This window comes from Scomber scombrus, chromosome 17, assembly GCF_963691925.1.
Source record: "Scomber scombrus chromosome 17, fScoSco1.1, whole genome shotgun sequence".
Taxonomy (NCBI): domain Eukaryota; kingdom Metazoa; phylum Chordata; class Actinopteri; order Scombriformes; family Scombridae; genus Scomber; species Scomber scombrus.
Genome location: NC_084986.1, coordinates 21,848,240 through 21,867,451, shown reverse-complemented (window position 1 = coordinate 21,867,451; position 19,212 = coordinate 21,848,240). Strand labels below are relative to the sequence as shown.

The window sequence follows — 19,212 nt, the reverse complement described above, 5'->3', positions numbered from 1 at the left end:
TACATTCATGACATTTAACAAAAATGTATGCTATGAAGCGCGACGATAATCACAGCCAACAAACCCTGAATATTTTTAGGGACTATTTTCAGCAGTGGATTAATACACATTAGGCGCTGTAGTGTAAATTTACAACAGCAGGATGGTGTCGGTGGCGTTCAGCCAAAATAAACTACAATAATTATATTTGTTGTGAGGGAAAAACATGTCACTCACTCTAACACTGTGACTCATTTATATGTAAGTAGTTTTGTACAACAGCAGAAGAATAAACTATATATTGGGGTTTAGCTACACGGACAATAATTGTTAGTGGGATCAATTAATTCTTTGAAATTTGGTCTTAAGTGATATCCAGAAAGAAGTAAAATAAACACTAGGAATTATCTGACTTTGATGCTTTTCGCTTGTGGAACTTTAGTTGGAAGTAATGAGTACTTTCATGCAGTCCATTTAAGCCTTTATGTAAATAGTAAAAGCTCATTAACTGGAGCTTTTTTGGCTTGGACATCTTTCTTTTGCAGAGCTGTTCTTAAATGCAATAGTTCCATCCTCTAGTCTTGAATAATTCTACAAGGGGAATGCTTTCTCTTTTGTATGGTACATTTAGAGCATAATATATCTCAGGGTGGGGGTGGCTTTGTGAAAGGATTGCCCTTTAAGATTTAAACATGTTGGAACTTATTTTTCCACCTGCCTTACCATCTACTCCTGCCAAGAACTGATGCGGCCTAACTGACTCTGCTTTTCTTGTTTTGCCAGTCGTCTTAGTCATGGTGCTTGTTTGATTAAGTACAGTAATTATTCAGATGTGTCTGAATTGATATAACTATTTATTCAAGGTAAAATCCAAACAAAATGCACCTTTTTAAGTTGTAAATCTCAACCTTTTACCAATAAATGATTCAGGTTTACCACTGAGGGATTCATATTCATCAATGAACGTCAAAACCTTTATATGAGTTAAAGGTTTGAGTCTGTATATGTGTCTGTCTCTCAGGCTGCTCTGGATGAAGGTTTGCGGCTCCAACAAGCCCTTCATGAAGTCTTTTCAGAAAGAGATTTTCTTCTAAACTGTCTGGGTATAAAATTCACAAAGGAACAAGAGAAAAGTGCTTCAGATGCTCTCAGTGAAAGCACACATGCGCTTGAAAGCTTATCTAAAAGCTCGGTGAGTCATCAGTCACAAAATTGTCCAATCCAACGCAATAACGATAAAATTATGATTGTGTTGTTGACATTTTTGTTCAATTTCACAGGTCAGTCGGGGTCAAAGAGAAGTGGAATTAGAAGAAACTTTTAAAAGTGGAGGTGATACAATGCACTCAGCTTCGCCTCGTGAAACTGCCTCTTCATCAGGCTTCAGGGAAAGCTCTGATCCGAATGACGACAAAATTAAAATCCAAGGCTTTTCCCTCATTTCGGAAAGACATCATGCTTCCATAAAGCTTACCATGCACACCTCAGGAGGATCAAAGGTGGACGCTAATGGTACAAAACTTGACCGAGCATGTATTTCTATGCAACGAACAGATATTTCCAACACGTGGCCTGCAGGTAGCCTTACCCAAACAGAAGATGCCTTAGCTCCTTCTCAAGTCCCATTTGCCGAAAGCCCAGATACTTTCGAATCAAAACCCCAACAACAATCACAAGAGTTCACGCCAAATCCTCCGAAAACAGACACAGATTTCTTGAGGTCAAAATATATGAGCACCATGAATGTAAGCCATACAGAGAGTTTAATGTCAGAGTCGCCTCTCACTCTCAACAAGAGTTTAGTGACTCTGCAAGAAAACTCTGAGGCATTGCAGAAATCCCCTGATATTGGTAATGAGGTGAAGCTAGAGGGCATCCCAGTACCAATTAATGAAAATCAATCTGGACATGTAGCAGCACAATCAGACACATTTAGAGGAGTTACTGATGCTCAAGAACAAAGGAAACCCTGTAAGGCCATGAGTGTGAGCCCAAAGAGAGTGTTTACGGTGGTGTTGGACGAGCCACAGTACATGCTGCAAAATGTTGGAGCCAGCATGTCAGATTTTAAAAGCCTTTATGTAGATAAACTTAAATCAAGCACATCTGAAGTGGAAGACTCAGTGTCAGAAAAGCCCTCTGCTGTAGTGAGTTCAGAATTGAATGAGTGTAAATCCACGGGTGCCAAATTAAGACGCTTAGAAAACTCAGAAAGCCATGACAAAACGCAAAGCGAAGTGTCGAATTCCTCCGTATCATGTGACTCTGTTGCTGAATTTCATGTCAGTGGTGCAGAAGCAGCAGAAACAACATTTCCGGGTGTCAAACAAGAGGAGATGACAGACGTGTGGCACCCTGAGGAGCGAACAATGAGCTCAGTCTTGCGCACGGCGGAAGGTTCAGCGCTAACAGGAGAGTCTTTGACGGAAAGCCACATACAGCCGGTGGTTGCTGACACCCCACAGAGCACAGGTACAGGACACAAAGAGGGAGAAAAGACTGAGGAAACATGTGACCCTGACCTCACAGAGACCAAATATTTAAAAGTGCCAGAAACATGCGAGTCTAAAGTGCCAAATGTGGAAAGTGAGTCACAGTTGCCTGCACGACTGGAGGCCACGGAGATGGCACAGGAGCAGGTAGGTTTCATATTAGTCTTCTACTTTTTCTTTCTTATTCACCCCTTATTTTCTCCCAAACCCAAACCCTAACCCACCTCTTGGTTATGAAACTGAAAAAAGAGACTCAGCTTGACTCTTTGTGCCTGTAGTGAAGATTTGTTTAGTGATAACAAAATCAGTTGTGAAACCTGTTTGATGATATTAACACCTGGTTGATTAGATAATGGGAACACTAGCCTAGAGCCTGAACTGACTATGCACTGTGATTTAACTTCCCCCACAAGATTAATAATGGCACACATAATCAGTTTTGCAGAAAATAGTTCCCAATGAAACAATATCTGCAATTATGTGGATTATTTGGATCAATTCCTGATATCTAACATTGTAAAAAGATGAAAAATCAAAGTTTGGGCTGCAAAAATGATGGCTGCTGTTTTTAAGATCATTAAAGTAAAAGAATCTTAAAAAAAAGTTGTTTTTTTACGCGTCAAGCTGAACCTGCTGTCTTTGCTTACTTTCACTTATCAAACTTGTCACTCATCTGTCATTTTTGACATTTCTCTGTCCTTTATCTTACCTTCATGTTACAGTGGGTGTGTGGGCAGTAAAGCATTTTTGCAACTGTATTTTTATCCAAAATTCCACCCTGAATTGATCTGTAACTTCAGGTACATTTATTCCTCTCATCATTTGGCATTTACAAGTCATAATTTTGCCAAAGTCCAGCCGTGCAGTTTTGGGGACTCATCTTTTTGTGGAACATTGTTCACTCAGTTTATTTTTTCCATAAGAAAAAAAGTCCTTGATGCGTGTTGCTTGGTTCCTCACAGAAGAAATTAAAAACTGCTAAAAAATAAAGCAACAAATCATATAATGAGCCAAAATAAACAGGAAAAACTAACATAACATGTTTCTATCAGACTTGTTGTTGGCGATATATTCTAGATTCCTTTGACAGCACACGCCGTAGTCCTCAAAAATACTTGATGTTTTTTGGGGAATTTCTCTCTAAGACAGCCTGTCATTATTCTTAGTAATAACAGCGTCCCTTCTCTCTACAGCTGGCATTAGTTTCTAATGATTACTGCGAGTGTCTTAAAATGTTCCACCAAATACAAGTTTCATTAGAGATTTATTTAAGGGTGCTGCACTGAGCGAGTCAACAAGTTGTTTATAAAAGCAAGCATATATTCTGCTTTTGGTAAAGCTTCCCAATTAGAGGACTGTTCCAATAAAATAAGTGAGAAAATACAATATATCTCAGTTATTTCTTTTTTAATTTTCCAATTATAGGGGAATAAATGCTTGAGATTTAACCAGAGGTATTAAAGCATACAGTAATATATCTCTCAAAGTGTACCATTTATCTAACCTGTGAAAAATACTCTTATGACTCAGGTTTTTATTTTAAAGCTGTATTCAGGAATGCTGCTTTTATCCTGTAGTAGAAAGTACAATCATCTCCCAGTAAGAAATAAAGGTTACCCTTATTTACTGCAACTTAAAGTTGGTCATATGCCCCTGTTTCGGGTTTGACTTGAAACTCAAAAAGTGAGTCAGATTTCTAAAAACTCCCAGAGAAGAGACAAACTTAGTGAGAATGGGCATAAAAACCATCCTTTTTTAATAAAGGTTAATTTTTTTTAATAAAGATTTTAATTGGATGTTTTATTTGCGTTGTATCTTTATTTTCTCCATTTAACTTATAAAAGTATCATAACAAAGTACAGCCAAATTGAATCAATTGTTGTCTTTAAAAACATCTTTTAGGGCAGATATTCACTTCAAGAGCAAACCAGATACTGTAAGCAGATATTTAAAAGTGGATTATCTCTGTTTAATTATGTATATATATAAACATGTAATTTATTAATTCATTTGATTGTTTGTTTAACAGATATAAAGTCTCTGTCCCTGATCAGGCTTTGAAATCAAGCATAAAACAATTAGACACAAAACAGATTTAGGCTAAAAACAACAGTGGTGACGAAACTGTGTGTGACTTTATATGCATGTTTCTACAGTAGCCCAGAATGAACAAACAAAACACCAACTCTACAGATGGCCTTTTAAGTTTTTTGCAGGTTTTTTTTTTGCAAGTTTTGCGGCCACTGTAGGTTAACCTACATGCTTGGAAGGGGAGAGGTATTCAGTTCATTGCAATCTGAAACCTCACAGTTTTAATGCTACTAAATTTTACATACTGGTCTTTAAAGAGTACAAGAGATTGTTCAGCAAGTCAGAAACATGCTGCATATGTTCAAATTCTCTTCCCGCTCGCCTGCACCTTGCTCAAAGACACACCTTGGTCATGCCCAAAATATTTCACAAGGCACCTCCCCTGTTTGCAGTGTAGTACATTGATAGGTCATGTTATGTTTTGATGTTTGCTCCGTCTAACCACGTTATAACAGATCAGTTGTTTCTTTAAAGAGGGTATAGAGGCAGTACTTTGTAGATGAACAGACAGAATCATTTTCCCTCAGGGCAGACTGCTCCCTTCTCAGGCACATTCTTGTTTTAACTGTACTGACTCGCCAGGCTACCGCCAACATAGTAATATTCTCTGCTGTGTATGAGGGGAAGAACAGGAAGCCTTGTTATTATCTGTGGACAAACACAGGGAAGAAGGCTCAAATGTGACGCCACCCTTCTCGTCTGTGTTCATAGCCTCAGATCCAGGAGGACATGGAGGCTGAGAGGACGGCGCAGGAGTTGGCAGCTCATCCAGGAGCAGGAGAGATGACAGCTGAATCACCTGGATCTGAGTCCTACAAACACACATCCACCATGCAGGACATTTTTTCTGAGGTCCAGAGCTTGGTGGAAAGAAGTAACATTATAAATGTGAGTATCAGCTGTTTTACTGCATCAAGAGCTGAACTTGTTGATCTAAAGTGGCTGTGTTACAGTGTAAATTACATTGATATGAGTTTAATTCATTCATTTAATCAACTGTTCTTAGAATGTGTGTACCAAATGTTAAATACTTTTTAAAAAAATAATTTCTTTGATGCTTATGGTCTATTATCCATAAACTGCAAAAATGTCAGTTATCTCAAAGTGTCCAAAAACATGCAAGAAGTCTATTATAAAGGAATGGAACAGTGAACAGATAAGACCAGCAGTATTTTGATCGATGTTTGTGTATTCCCATAATGCCACTGACAGGAATGTCCACAGGAAGGGACTTTTGAGATGCAACAACTTCCTGCAGGGTCATTAGCAGAGTCTTATTACCCGAAGGGTACAGTCTGCTAGACTGACTTGCACTGCCAGAGTGTGAATGCTTTTTATATAAATTGTGATACAGCTTGAGTTTGTAATTATATTTTTTCCTTTTTGTGTAAATGTGCACATACTGTATGTATGAGCCTTATGATATACACTAAAAGCAAAATAAGCTCTAAAATAAGTAATGCAACTTTAAGGTTTGTGTTCATTCCTGTTGTCCACTAAATAAATAAATCATCTGCAGCCTATAATGAGGCTGCTATTTTAGGTTTGACTATAATGTGATGAGCTAGTTGGCTTTTACTGTTTTTGGTTTGTATGTATCCTGCTTTTTACACTATTGTCATTATTATCACTAATAAAGGCTAAGAGTTGTAGGGTGCTGTCTAATTTATACATATTTTTCCCCACCATTTTTATTTTGTTATGTCACAGAGGATACCTCACATTGATTTAAATTGGTACCTGAAGTTCTCTCCTGGTGAAACAGAGATTCGATTGGTACGAACAGTCCAAAAGGTTCTGGCATGTCGGTATCAGCCAGCACAGCTGGATGTCACAGCTATGGCCAAACAGCTGGAGGAGGCACAGGCATGTATTTCTATTTACTTCTTTTTCTTAGTTAAGACCACTGTACTTTGCACCCTCTTCTGTTTCACAAGAGCTTCATTTTGTGTAATATTTTTAATTAAATTAAAGTAAATATTTTTCCTATACAACACATGATCTATTATCAAAAAAGCAGTAATGTAGACAAATGTAAAGTCTTTTGTCCTCTCTGTTGGCTGTAGGATTACAACCGCTCTGTGCTGGAGCAGGTGGCTACAATGAAAAAATCATGTTCTGTCGGGGTTTGTGACCCAGGTTACTTGAAAAGTATTGAAGGACAATGGAGTGCTGCACTGCTAGATGCGTCAGCCACAGTGCAGGTCAAAGCTGCACAGCTTGATCAGGTCAAACAGTATCACAAACAGATAAGCATCACCAGAGCTTTCCTGGATGTTCTGGCTGCTGAGAAAGAAAAAAGGAGCTTGTGAGTAATGTCTTGATTTGAAGCCTATGTTGTAGTAAACAGCATCATTTCTTGAGAGTATTTATTTGTGTACTCATATTCTTTTTTTGCTGGTTTTGATAGAAATGCTTTAGGAAGTAGTGCCCTTCAAGCTGAAAAACTTCACAGTCTGCTGAAAACCATGGAACTGAAGAACGACATGATGGAAGAGCTCCTTCGATTAAGTAGCCAATTGTCGGTCCACTTGAGCAAGGCTGAAAGCTCAGGTGCACTTTTTGCCCAGCTTGGAGATGTCCAGGAAGAATGGAGGCTTTTGAAAGGAAGTATCAAGATAGCTCTGCGGCATGCCTCAAACACTGCCTCTCAATCCTCTCTTCTTATAAAAGAGGCTGAAGATCTTAAAGAAAAGCTTGAAGCTCTTCAGAAATCCAACATTTTCACACAATCTTCTGGGAAAATCCATGACATCAAAGGCATGATGGAATTAGTTTGTCTGACCGCAGACCTAAAACTATATAACCAGCTCTATCTGCACCTACAGTCCAAGTCAGACGCTCTTGTCCATTTCTCTCTGGGTCGGAAAGAGAGGACTGAGATCAAACAAAATCTTCAGGAATTGTGGTCCTTGCTCGATGTAACCAAGAGCAGGCTGGACACTTTAACATGTAGCGCCGGTTGCGTTTCTTCAGCTAGAGTCAACAATCAATTACGGGACTTGTTCATTTGGGCGAAACAGGTAGAAAACCATGTCGCAATTGGAAAAAAGTTGTCTCTTTTCCCTGAGGAGGCTCGTATTCAGATTGTTGAGATGAAAAGGTGTCAAACTGATATTTTGACCAGACGGTCCAAGATGCAGGCAGAAGTTAAAGAAATGAAAGCAATAGCGTCTGACATGGATAACGAGGAATGTGACCAAGTATTGAAGACAGTAGAAGATCTGTATGGAACCATTGCTGACAGCTTCGATCATGTTCTCGACACCATGAAGAAAAATCTACATGAGAGAGGGAAACTGTTTGGCCAGCTTACTAGCATGGATGACTGGCTAGCGGAAACACATGCTAAAAGAGATCTATGCCCTCACTTTGAGAATGTGTCCAAAGCTGACACAAGAAAGCTGGAGAGCGAGCTAAAGATTTACAAGTTAGCCACAGTTGAGATTGAGAGGCAGCTACATCTGGTGGAGGCAATGGCAGAAAGTTGCAAAGACGTAGCAGCAGGGCTGAGCCCAGGAGAGAGCCGCTACCTTGTCAATAGACTGTCAGGCCTTTGGACAGAATTAGATGTATTGATGGCTCATGAGAAAGCAACCAGCTGGGAATTAAAGGAGCTGGTTCATGAGCGGACCGCTTCAGATGAGGAGCTATCTACCATCCAGGACAGTTTAAAGCAAATTTCCACTGATTTAGAGCAGCTTCGGTTCCCTTTAGCAAAGGATACCCTTTCAGCAATCGCAGTGTTGAAGCACATGCTAATGGAGCATCAGTGTCAAGTACAAGACATTCAGCACTGCCAGGCCGCCAAGCGAAACTCTCTGCTGTGCTCCATTGGGGAACTACAAGACAGGTGCAAAGCTCTTAGTATTCATGCCTTTGAGCAAGACAAATATCTTTACCTTAGAGGACAAATGGAGGAATCAAGGGACATTGCCAAAGAGCAAATCCAGTGTGCCAAAGACAAAAAAATCAGAGTGGGTGAGAGGTTCAGAATATGCCAGTCACTCTTAGTTGAACTTCCTTTGGTGAAGACACAGTGTCAAGAAGCGGCAGACCAACTGGAGGCCATAGCTCAGGAGTTGTACACATCAGACCTTAATTCAGAGAGGAAGAGGATCCACCACACTGTGGAAACTTTAGTCTCCTGGGAGAATTCTGTCACAGATATTATCAAAAACCTGGAGACCAAGCTTCTGTTAGGGCTGCGCCTTTCCTCTGAGCTTCCTGCCTTAATGGAACTTTTCCAAAGTACAAGACTGGAGCTCCAGAAAGCCAAACCATTCAATCCAGATGAAAAAGCCATAGATTTTGCCCTACAAACATGTTGGGTTATTTGGAGAAATATGGAGTCTGGGATGCGGGTGTTTGAAGCTTTGGGACGCAAAGAAAAAATTAAAATGAAGAAGTACAAGGAACTGTACTCTCTTAGAGATGCTGCCATGAAAGAGTGCCATTTACACATGGTAAGCTTAAATATTTTAGTTAATACTGCCTACTTTTGAGTTTTTATACTGTTTAATTTAAATTCAGAATTTTCCGATTCACTAAACTGTTCTCGATCATGTATTCAACAGGAGAGTTTATCCCAGGCTCGAGAATCCTTGAAGGATTACCAGTGGGCTGCTCAGGGAGCAATAGGTTTCCTTCATAATGCTGAAGCCACCTTCTTATCAGCTCCTGGAGGATTTTTGGACTGTACTGAGGAGCAAAGACAGACCCAGCAGGCTCTAGAAACTCTTGAAGATGGATTTCAGGCACATATCTGCCACCTTGCGGAACTGGTGCCCCAGCAGCCCTGCCTGTCCCATCCAAAGACTGAGCAGCTCCACACTGATATCCTCAGTCAGTTGTTGGTGGGAAGAGCTGTACTGGAGGCCCAGGCCCAGCTCAGACTGGAGTCCTTGCAGAGGTAATGAATTGCTTTGTCGTCTGTCTGTTGTTGTGATTATTTCTTTGTTTTGCTTGTTTATGATTTTTTTTAAAAAGAAAGAGGCTCTAAAGGACAAATTCTTACAGGTGTGAAATAAGACAACAAAGCCACAGGAGCTGTCATGAAGACATATGGCAACTTCTCTCTGGATTTGGAGCTACGATTTTAGACTGTGCTGCAGAACAAGTGACTTCATATGAAAAATGTGTTGCCCAACATAAAAGAGCAAAGGTAGGTTAAATTAGCATTCATATGCTAATGTCTAGCAAATGTTTCACCACTACATTTGAACCTTGTATGTTATTCATTTTGACAATATACAACTCTTACGTTTTTTGTTTAGAGTCCCACAGTTACCTCTAACTATGAACAGTGCTTTTGAATTTTTGACCTATATATGGTATATAAAAGTACATGATTTATATATTAATTTAAACTTTTTTAAAATCTCTGCATGAAGCTTCTGATGGAGGATCTCCACAACCTTGCTGGAAAGATAGATGAACTGAGAGCCGGATGTCCAATGCAGGGCTGTGGGGTTGGAAAGGACGTCGAGCTTGGCGCCCTCTGGAGTCGCTGGGTCTCGTTACGCCGTGGAGTCGGCCTCCTGATGGCACACACGGAACAGAGAGGAGAGGAATGGAGGGACATCACTACTAGTGTGAGCTTTACTTGTCACAAAAGCTTTAAATGAATTAGACAAATGATCAAAAATAAATTGAAATAACTGTTTTGATATGACATTTTAAATTTTGATTATTGCTACAATCGTATTGAGGATTAATTTCACATTAAATTCTATAATATTTAGATGGAGCAGTGTTGCAGCTTTTTGGCCAGTCTACAGGCTGATGTTCCTGACTCCTCCACTGTGAGCTTCACTCAAGAGAAACCCCAGGAGCTTCTGGCCCAGGCTGAGATGCATCAGGCTGGGATAGAACAAGAGCAGCAGGCCTTAGCCTCCCTGGAGCATCAACTGGAGCACGCTCTGAGCTTGTCCAGTTCCCAAGATCCCATCAGTCCAGGGCCTGTGGGCAAAACGCTGTTGAAGATTCAAGAGAACGTCAGGAGGTGGGAAATGTTTAATAATTCATGTGGACTCATTTATTTCATCAGAGATGCTGAGTTGAACCTGTTTCCCACAGCTTGAAAGAGAGAAACCTGCTGCTGGTGGCTGCGGCTCAGGCGGAGGAGAAGGAGAGACAGCAAGTTCAAGAGGAGATGGAAGAAGTGGAGCAACACGTGGTCGCCATTCTTTCCCAGCTGGAAGCCTGTTCGAGTCCAAGGAAACAAAAGGTCAGGTTCCTTTTTATGCTTTTATAGTAAAAGTTTAGACATTTTGAGAATTTGTACAACAGCAGACAATGACTTTCATGAAAGGAAACAAATATGACATTTTATATGTGAGCAAAAACTAAAGTGTCTTTCAATCTATATTACTTGTACATTTTTTTTGTTATATTATTTATGCTAAGCCTAAAATAACTTTATATTACCTGTTGTTAATGTTAGTTTCTGTTTATAGGTGATCCCAGACCCAGTGAGAAACAATCTGTGTAGACAGACAGTGTTTTTGTCCACATTGACCCCATGGAGCATCACTTATTAGATTTCAGACCTTAAGTGGCCTTTTCATGTGCCAACCAGTCTAAACGGTCTCATCTGTGAATAATTAGCAGTACACTGAAAAGCTTTGCTGCCGTGCTTCAGCTTTAAAGATAGACTGTGTTAAATTTGTGAGGGGTTGTGAACTTACCTCAAACCTATAAGTGAAAAATAAGTTTAACAAATTTGAGGGGAAAAAATAAGTTTTCAATTCCTCTGTGTTTAAATGTTACCTGGTCTTCTCTCATTTTCTCTTTCTATTTCCACACTGACAGGAGCTCAGAGAGGATTTGTCGTCCCAGAAAGCCAAACTAAAGAGTATCATGGACGACATTCAGAGCCGCTATGATGAGATTCCAGCTGATCTTGACAAATGGATACAAGAAGTTCAACTGTCTCTACAGAGAGCTGAGGAGAGGGTAACGGACAACTGAGCTCAGTGATTACGACCTATCTTCACCCCAAAACCTCTCTTATTTCTTTGTCTATGTTTGTGTGTGGTCATTCTGCAGGTCGCAGTGAGGAGCAGCCCGGTTCACAAACTGGCAAGTCGAGTGGTGGAATTGGTTTCTGGCCTGGAGAAAGTGAAAACGCTACTGGAGCAGAGAAGTAAAACAGTCAATGAGGCTAAAAATGTGCTCAAGGTATGAATATATCTTTTAGCTTTTGTTTAGTTTAAAAATTTGTATCAGAGTCTGGGTATCATCACCATATATAAGTGTATATATATATCCTTTTTTTTTTTTTTAATTACCATGGCATAGAGGCTGACAGGAAACAGGGAGAGAGAGAGAGGGGAATTACATATAAAAATGCTCCCTGCACGTCAAAAGTTCAGACTTCAGCCTGCTTTGACCACTTCATTTGCAAAGTTACCCCTACTTACTCCTCTTGATGACATCAGATTGTTTGCACATGCCAATAAATTTGTTTACGTAGCCCCCAGAGCTGCTGTAAGTCAACTAGCCAATCAGAACAGAGTGGCCTCATTGGGAGGGGGACTTTAAAGTGACATGAGCTAAAACGGCCAGTTTCAGACAGAGGCTGAACTGAGGGGCTGCATAAAGAATCAGTATGCATGCAGTTTGAACTGTAAACCATGCTATGACATGCCGATAGAGCCCCAGATTATAAATACAGACCTGGAAAAGTACATAATATGTCTCCTTTAATGTTTGCATACAGCTGCCAGACACTAATTGTAGCCTCTACTAGCAATGATTATTGCAAATGTATGAAGGCATAAGAATAAACGTAACCAACCAGAAACTACGGAGTAAAAAGCTTGCAAGAAAGACTGACTTTCAAATAAATGAAACATAGATTATTTGTGTCTAAATGATCACTTTACAATAAAAAAGAGTAACCATGTGTGCTTTCTTCTGACAACTGGATTGAATCAAACCGCTACTGTGTCCTAAAAGCTTATGACAATTCAGGATTACATTGTCGCCTCAGAGCTTTACATATATTGTACTGTTGATCCTCTGTTCTGCAGCGTGTGTGGGATGAGCTGGATGCATGGCACAGCCGCTTGATGCTCCTGGAGAGCGAGATGCAGGATCTTGCGGAGGAGCAGCCAGATCAAGCCCACCTCCTCATGGACCAACTCACACAGCCTCTGCAGCTCTACCAAAACGCAGCGCAGATGGCCGAGCAACGCACTGCCTTCCTCAGCAAGGTCAGGCATGCTATGATACATTTTTAAAGCCCACAGTACTGAACTGAATGCATGGTGAAGAGAGGTTTGTTAAAGCAACTTCCACTGTGGAAATACTCATATTTTTATTACTTTTTCCTGTGTCTCAGATCCCTGCCTGTCTCCAGGAGTTTGAAGATATTCTGTACAGTGCCACCTGCTGGATGGATGAAGCCCAGTCATGGCTTAACGCTCCCTGCTCATTCACTACAGCCAGAAGCCTCCAGAATCATGCAAAAGCCCTGCAGGTCAGAGACACCACATATTTAACAAAAAAAACACATCAAATCACATCCTAATGAGACACTCTTTAGTCTTATCTTCCTGGATCCATAAAACACGAGCACACAAAAATGAAATGAAGTAACTCTTAAGAGGTAGAAAATACAAACTTACTATAAAAACAAACATTTCAAGATAGAAACAAAAAGAAAATGAAAAATAACTAAAAAGGTAACAAAACAACAAAAATTAAAAGTAACACTTATGTAGGATTAATTGACATATGCTTCCTGTTTAACTACAATATTCGCAAGGTTTTTCACAGGTTTCATGTTAAAGGTTATTTCTAATTCTAAATCCTGAATTGCAGCTGGTCCTGGATGACTCTGAGAGGATAAGAGACACCCTGCAGGGCTTTAGATCAGTGCTGGCTGAGATCTCTGCAGTGTGTGACATCAGCATCCAGGAGGACAGGCTGGACCAGAATGACCAACAAGTTTGCACAATGCAACGCAGCGTCCTGGAGCCGCTGAAGCAGCTGTTGCAGGCTGTTGGGGTGAGATTTTTTAAAAGAGGGCTTCCTCAGATGTACTGCAGACTTTCAGGTTGTTAGTTACCCCAAATACTGGCATCAGGAAACTGCTGGAATGCTTTTATTTGCCAATTTTTGGTTTGCAGAGAATATTTTCCTTCTTTTACCAGATTTTAACACTTGGCTGAATGTCTCGGATCTTTCTGTGTGGCTGGGGTTTAATCAGATTTACACAACACACATACAGTAAATGAACGCTGGAAAGTGGCAGAAAAGATGTCCAGCAATTAACCAGAGAAATTGTTGATTTATGGCCCATATCCTCCACAGCATGGCCAAATTAAGCCCCAGTCACATGTATTTTGATATAATGTAAAATCAAGAGATATGCAATCAATAGAACCATAAAATGATATTCCTGTTACATGCTTGTTCATTGTACAAATACAAATCAAGCCTTTGAAAAAGTAGCTCAACATGTCTTTTCTAGATGGTGGAGGCCATGGAAACTGAGCTTAAGGAGATGGAGAAGAATATCCCCAAGATCCAAGCAATTTTATCCTCAATGGACAACTCCAGCATCACTGTGACAGAGCATCTCCACAACCTGCAGGTGAAGCATTATGATAATTATTTATCAGTTACATGCAAACACTTTTACTTGAAAGCAAAAGAGAACATGCAAGCTGTGGTACGATAGTAAAAAATAAGAGCTTTGCACAGAGGAAAAATTAGAATTCAACAATAAATAGAAACAGTACAACAGAGTGTGACCAATCACATCTGTATTTTAACTGGCAAGAATAAGGATTGAAAGGACCGCGTCTTACTGAAGCATCCAATTTACCATTTTTAGGTAATACATTGAAATTTTCAAGGGTGCATAGGAACATCCATTAATTGTTTTCCTTGTTTGGCTGATTTATTGAAGCCAGTATTCAGGTGTTCCTCAGATTTAATACTATCTTTCTCTACATTCACTAAAATGTGTGTCAGGTTGAAGCACCTGTAGTGATTAGCATTCTAGAGTAGCATTCTCAGGTAAAAGGGTATCAATATGCTCAACTAATATAAATCCACCAAGCAGTAGTAGTTTATTATAAAATGTACTGTTTACCCACACATTGCGTCTTTTACAAAAATCAATGTAAAGGTGATCCTGGCCAACGTGCAGTCGATGCAGAGGACGCTGGAGGAGATGGAGAAATGCAAACCAGAGCTTCACCTCCCACAAGGAGCAGAGGAAAAACTGGTGATCTTCTCCAAAGCTAGACAGCTCATGAAGAAGCTCAAAGAGTTGGAACATCTCACCCAGCAAGAATCCTTACTGCAGGAGGTATGACAAAGTCTGAAAGTTACTGCATGTAGAAAAAAGTAGAAAAGTAACTGCTTGTAACTGCAGTCCTTATTTTGTTGCTCAAATCGTATCACCTTAAACCTAACTGTGAATGATATAAAGAAAGAAAGCATGTTTTTTTGTATAGCAACAGGGAACTAAACCCAAAGTTTGTTTCTTAATGTAATATTTCTTTCTCAATAAAACACTCCAGCTTGTTCTGTATCTCTGGTGTAGGAAGCAGTCCTCAGCTTTGTTCCTTTCAGCACAGCTGCACCAACATTTGCAACATACTGCAGAACAACCTTGAATACACGTTTCATCAACTTCTGTCACTTTTTTTGTCTGTTTCTCTTTCAAAGAACAAGATTGGGGAGGAGGAGGAAACCAGTAAAGATCTTGGCATAACTACAACCTTCAACCCTCTTGAAGACTTCCAGCAACAGGACAGATCTCAACAAAGAAATCTCGCCCAGGTAATAATAATCCCAATCATGATTAAGTAGCATTCAACTTTAATCAGCAACACTAGTGTGATGATTGATTTTAAGGCTTGGCAACCTCTTTGAATTAAACCAATGAAACACCGTCTTTAATCATTTTGTGCTCACAATTAAGAGTCCACCACTTATTAATCAAACTGTTTTTGGGAAATAAAAATGATAGTCAACAAGTCCACGTGTCTCACTGGTCACTTAATTTTAGAAACAGGAAATGTCAAGAAAAACTGGTGAATTCTTCAAGAGGAAGTCTGGCTTGGTGACTATCATTTATTCCCTCTGTTGTCTGGGATTGGTTGAACCTGTCGGGTACAATCCTGTCACCACGTTAAAAATCACACAGCATCTGTTCTGCTGAGCTGTGAGGCAGGATCATGCAAAACTACATATAGCTGTTAAACTCCATATTGTACATCTCTGCGTGCAGTTATAAGTCATTTTTAACAAATCTAGACAGTAGCTCAGTTAGCTCAGTTTTCAGACGTGTGTAAAATCACATCAGATTAATTTAAGACTGCACACAACAATAAAAAATGTTAAATAGATGAGACTCTTTCTCAAAACTACATTTTTAAGCAAATGCTTGTTATCCTAATGAACGTGCATACCTCCTATTAGATGTTATTAACCACCAGGTATGTTCAAGCCTTTCTTTTTTGGTTATATTCACAAAATCCACTTGAAATCTCAAGTGTAAGCTTTCACATTAATAGTAAAATGAGATGGTATGCTTGAACAATCCACAGAGCAATCGTCACACTTTAGTTAATAGAAGAATGAAAAGGAATTTGATTGTTCCATTTTCCTGCACAGTTTTAATCATACCATTCACCCCTTATCACTGAAAGCAGGAGGATTTTGAGGTGTCTTATTCAGAGGAAGAGGAGGATGAGGAAGACGAGCATTGTCACTCGTCGTCCTCTGACACACTAACATGCAGTATTCCAGAGGTAAATCTGACCAATATTGGCAGCTAAGGAGAGCATGTCTCTGGGTAGCTCTTTTCTTTTGAGTTAACTATTAACTATTCAAGACCTCACGAATGGTCACACTTAGATATCAACTAACAATTCTGTCTGTTTTTGGAGTGAAGCTCCAAATTTTACGGGCTCTTTCCTCTCTGTCATCACCTTCGCTGACATTTCAGTTCACCAAATAATTTTCAGCTTTACTATCGCTTCTCTTTCCTGCGGTGCGGAAGGGTTTTCTTTGTAAACCGGACAGCATGTGGACATGAGGCTGTGTTAGGCAGGCAGTCCTGTTCCACTGTCAGAAGCAGCTGCTTCAAGCATGTTGCTCCTCAGGACCCTTTCCTTTCAACACACACACACACACATGCATGAGTTAGTGTGTACTTTTCATGTGCGTTTGTATACTTACACGACTCGTGTGTTAGGACCCAGACGTCACATTCAAGCCTACAGACGTGCAAATCGAAGATGCATCTGATTCTAAGCCTCTCGCTGATACTGAGGTGAATTATGTTTTCATTTTTGGGATAATATTTGTTTAATTAACAAGCATTTCCTCCTGAAACTTAACCCTCAAATTATTTTGCATGTTTTGTTTGGGTTTCTTTGATAACTTTTGTTGATTTAATTGATAAATCACTTCTCTTATATCTTATCTTAATATAGAAACTAATTCATTTAAGTAAAATCTTTTGTCTTTTAGGCACTGCAGAATCTGTCTGCTCAGTTTTGTTCTGTGGAGGCATGGCTTGAGACTGAAGAGTTTGAATCAGAGTACTCTGAGACTGGATTAACAACAATGGAAACCAGTCTATATCCCGAAGCTGATTCTGGTGAAATATCCGGACTCAAAACTGCGACAGAGACAACAGAGCCACTAATCGCTGCAGCTGCTACACTGGACCCACACAGATGTCAAAATAATGAAACTATCATCACTGAACCTCACACACAGTCCCGTCAGGTAGCTGAAGACACAAGACTCATTCCTGCAAGACCTAGAACTCCATTTAATGCCATGAGAGCATCAGTGGAGTTCATAGAGGTGGAACCTCCCCATCAAGGTCTGGTAAGTGGCTGATGGAAGAATAAAAAAAGGCTTTTTAAGAGAATGTTCTACTTTAAACTTTTTTGTGTGTGTGTCTGTCATCCCATTAAAGTGGTCCAAAATGGTCCAGACGTTCTTATTTATACGTGGCCAAAAACCCACATATAAATAAATGTGATTCATGTCCTGAAGGAAAACAACTCTTTGCAGTAAATCGCTTACGCTGTATAGTTTGGGGGAGAAATATGTAACCAACCATAATGTTCTGTTTCCAGATGTAATGGCAAGATATCACATCTCAGCTGGGCAAACACATATCCTATCCTTTTAGGCGGATTCAATTTCACTATTCAGTTTTGATTAAACTATATTTTATCGATTTTGGCTTGTAAAATTGTAATTTCAAATACACTTCTCACAAATCTCTCCCTAAATTTTGGAAATATATTGTGAATATACTCTGCCCAAGGTGTGTGTGTGGATTCATCACTTGTGTGTGTAGATTCATCACTTGTGTGACCCTCAAACTGAATTATACCTAATGTGATGTTTCCGGAGTGACACTCAAGTAATACACTGTAGTAACAGCAAGAACATGTTTATTAATTTCTACGTTTTTTTACTTTCATTTTCCCCTCCAGGACACTGTTAATGGGCAGAAGGATCAAAGCGAAGTCACCACCAGTCATCCCAGTGTAGTAAAAGAATCCCAGCGTGCCCAACAGGAGCCCTCAGAGGTGCCAATCAGGTAAAATATTGATTCCTGGATTATTCAAAGGCTTGAAACTCGCATGAACATTGTATGTTACTGCAGACTTACATATCCATGTCTTCCTTGTGTTTTTAGATCGGCCGGACACAAAGAAGACGACGAGGAGCAGCCAAGGTGGAGTCGACTTCATATCCAGATCTCTCAGAAACTGACCACTCTGAAAAAGGTTCAGGAGGAGCATCAAACTCTGATCAACTCAGGCGATGGAGGCAATGAAAAGGTAAAGAAATACTGAATACAATTAAACAGTTTCTAATGAATGGATAATTAAGACAAGCTGATTCTGATTTGTATTTTAAGTGAGCATTGAAGGAGACATAATGTGTGTGTGGGTGAGATGTATAATGATTCTTAAAGAGTGGATGCTATGCTACCAATGCCTCCATAACACCTGTTACCAGAGCAACAGAGATTTTGCTGTCTGTATTGAAACTCCCCTCAATTTAACAGTTCATAGTTTCACATGATTAGAAAAAGGAAAGGAAAAATCTATTATACTTGTATTTAGAATTTGTATATGTGATTGCTGTTAAATGATACAGCAGCCACTCAAATATTTAGTTTTACAGGAAAGAAAAATTTTAGTTCTTTGGTCAGAGCAAATAAAACACCCAGCAAAGTGTGTTTGCCTTAAAAGGAAAAGGAACGTAGCAGATGTAACTCCTTGCGTCTTTTTTTTCCTCACCCACAATGTTTTAATGACAAATATCTGTTTCTGTTTAGGTTCCAGAAAGAGAGCTGGTGTCGACAGGATCTGCTTCTGCTGTTCTGCAGCGTGTGCACGAGTCCATTGCCATGCTAAGACCAATAGTAAGTACAGTAGAAACAGGGTCAACATCCCAGCATGCAAGTGTCCATCCATGAAGTGTTGATTGATTTAAAAAGTACTGAGTTTGAGAAATTGTACTACACATTCACAATAAGACAAATTATCCACTGATTTAGATGTCCATGTTAACAAGCTAACAAGCTAATTAAAACATTATATGCTTGTTTGTCTCACCAACTAGAATCAGGATGATGTGTGGACAG

At 39.7% G+C, this 19,212-nt stretch overlaps 1 protein-coding gene across 10 annotated transcripts in view; it reads left to right on the top strand.

Moving 5' to 3' along the window:
• LOC133997536 (nesprin-2) overlaps positions 1-19,212 on the top strand; it is an 83,836-nt gene that overhangs the window by 26,833 nt on the left and 37,791 nt on the right. For 6 of the 10 annotated variants that reach the window (XM_062437158.1, XM_062437157.1, XM_062437161.1 and 3 more), the window contains exons 45-69: positions 1,001-1,171; positions 1,260-2,618; positions 5,274-5,450; positions 6,273-6,428; positions 6,629-6,870; positions 6,973-9,028; positions 9,140-9,474; positions 9,582-9,726; positions 9,956-10,156; positions 10,307-10,566; positions 10,641-10,791; positions 11,376-11,519; positions 11,613-11,744; positions 12,599-12,781; positions 12,910-13,047; positions 13,392-13,577; positions 14,044-14,166; positions 14,707-14,889; positions 15,252-15,365; positions 16,238-16,339; positions 16,786-16,863; positions 17,064-17,429; positions 18,050-18,156; positions 18,256-18,400; positions 18,904-18,990. In XM_062437158.1, the coding sequence (XP_062293142.1) occupies positions 1,001-1,171; positions 1,260-2,618; positions 5,274-5,450; positions 6,273-6,428; positions 6,629-6,870; positions 6,973-9,028; positions 9,140-9,474; positions 9,582-9,726; positions 9,956-10,156; positions 10,307-10,566; positions 10,641-10,791; positions 11,376-11,519; positions 11,613-11,744; positions 12,599-12,781; positions 12,910-13,047; positions 13,392-13,577; positions 14,044-14,166; positions 14,707-14,889; positions 15,252-15,365; positions 16,238-16,339; positions 16,786-16,863; positions 17,064-17,429; positions 18,050-18,156; positions 18,256-18,400; positions 18,904-18,990 (7,341 nt within the window). The remainder of the gene's footprint in view (positions 1-1,000; positions 1,172-1,259; positions 2,619-5,273; positions 5,451-6,272; positions 6,429-6,628; positions 6,871-6,972; positions 9,029-9,139; positions 9,475-9,581; positions 9,727-9,955; positions 10,157-10,306; positions 10,567-10,640; positions 10,792-11,375; positions 11,520-11,612; positions 11,745-12,598; positions 12,782-12,909; positions 13,048-13,391; positions 13,578-14,043; positions 14,167-14,706; positions 14,890-15,251; positions 15,366-16,237; positions 16,340-16,785; positions 16,864-17,063; positions 17,430-18,049; positions 18,157-18,255; positions 18,401-18,903; positions 18,991-19,212) is intronic. The other 4 variants (XM_062437160.1, XM_062437164.1, XM_062437163.1 and 1 more) reach the window with 4 other exon arrangements.